The sequence below is a fragment of the Mangifera indica genome, chromosome 10, assembly GCF_011075055.1.
Source record: "Mangifera indica cultivar Alphonso chromosome 10, CATAS_Mindica_2.1, whole genome shotgun sequence".
In the NCBI taxonomy this organism is placed as follows: domain Eukaryota; kingdom Viridiplantae; phylum Streptophyta; class Magnoliopsida; order Sapindales; family Anacardiaceae; genus Mangifera; species Mangifera indica.
The window spans coordinates 6,070,545-6,072,045 of record NC_058146.1 but is presented as its reverse complement, the minus strand read 5'-3'; the positions used below and the strand labels follow the sequence as shown (position 1 = coordinate 6,072,045).

At 26.8% G+C, this 1,501-nt stretch overlaps 1 protein-coding gene across 1 annotated transcript; it reads right to left on the bottom strand.

The window, feature by feature from the left end:
- Window positions 1-264: 264 nt before the first annotated feature.
- On the bottom strand, window positions 265-785 carry LOC123228162. Its single transcript, XM_044653441.1, has one exon. It carries the CDS (start codon window positions 710-712, stop codon window positions 524-526), a length of 189 nt encoding a protein of 62 aa, XP_044509376.1. The 5' UTR covers window positions 713-785; the 3' UTR covers window positions 265-523.
- Between the last annotated feature and the right edge of the window lie 716 nt (window positions 786-1,501).

Here is a 1,501-nt window from a genome sequence, read left to right as displayed (position 1 = left end):
CAAACCAGACTCACAAACCAAATTTCACAACTCACAAGCACATATAAAATTCATAGTTCCTCAACTAACTTCCACATCCCCTAACCATTTATTAGAACATAAAAAAGTAGAACTTGATCAACAGTTAAGATTCTCATAAATAAATTTTCTAAATATATAAATGCCACATTATTTTAAAGACTGCAGTGTTATATATATATAAATAAAAATAAAAATTAATACTAACAAAGAAACTACAATTGGATTCATATTAATAAGAGACAATTACAAGCCCAAAACTTTCAATATAAATTTCACCAATATAGAAAATTCAAGATATCGTTATAATTACACAAACCAAAAGTAATCAAACCTAATTTTCTGCTAAAATTTGGGTAAAAATCTTCGCTAATCAGAAATTTAAAATAACAAACAATTAGCTTATATTCTTTTACATAAACTTTCCAACATAAACAAATTCATTTTTCAGTCGCGAATTGACACAATTCAAAAGAGAAGAACCAGAAATTAGGGATTGGTGTTGCTAGTCATCTAGACGCTTTCTAAGGCGATCTTTGATGAAGTCTCTACGAGCTTTGGCACGAGCTTGTTGTGGAGCTATGTTGAGGAATGAGAGGTAAGCTCCGGCGCCAAAGAGTGAAGCACCAGTGATGAAGAGTACGGCAGTCGTCGCTAATTGCTTCGGCGTCGGCGGATACGACCACAATACCATTTTGGTTTTTGAGAGCAGCACCCAGCCACAATAGCGATTTGGCTGAATGATGTCTAAACATTCAATTATTAAATTTATACACAGTTTTAAAAAAAAATATTTTCTTAAGTATACAGGATTGGATTCGTACCCGGTTTGGTTTATATATAGTAAAACTCAAGTTCGAGCTTAAGCTTATGGAAGCTAAGTCTGAACTTGGCTTGAATTCGGTTTGACTTGTTTTGAGCTTGAGTTTTTAACTATTTTGTTATTAATTGACAAATTTGACAAATAGTTTGAGCTAGAGTGAGCTTGTATAGGGTTGACTCGTTTCGAACTCATTCGAACCAAGTTTAAACTAGAGTTTAAATGGTTCGATTCGAATTCAACCCTAAATATAGAGCTCCAACTATATTACAACTTTTATATGGAAGTGACGAAGTATGCATAATTTAATTCAAATTATAAAATTGGTTAAAATTTTTAAAAATTATAATTTCATTTGGTTTAGTTTATATTAAAATTTTTTTAAATCAATTTTTTTAGTTTAGATAATTTTTAAACTAAACCAAATCTTATATATATTTGATACAATTATCGTATAAATAATTAATTGTATAATTTGATTTATTTATATTTATTTTATTTATTTATATTATATTCTAAAAAATTTAATTTTATTAAATAATATATATTTAGAAATAAATAATTTTAATAATTTTAAATGGTACTCTAAACTATATAAAATTATATTTTTTTAAATTTCGTTTAAAAATTTTTAAAATTTTAATTTTAATTTAATTTTTAAAA

What these genes read in the sequence shown, in the direction of transcription:
- LOC123228162 (XM_044653441.1), bottom strand. Translation starts at nt 712, where the DNA reads ATGGTATTGTGGTCGTATCCGCCGACGCCGAAGCAATTAGCGACGACT.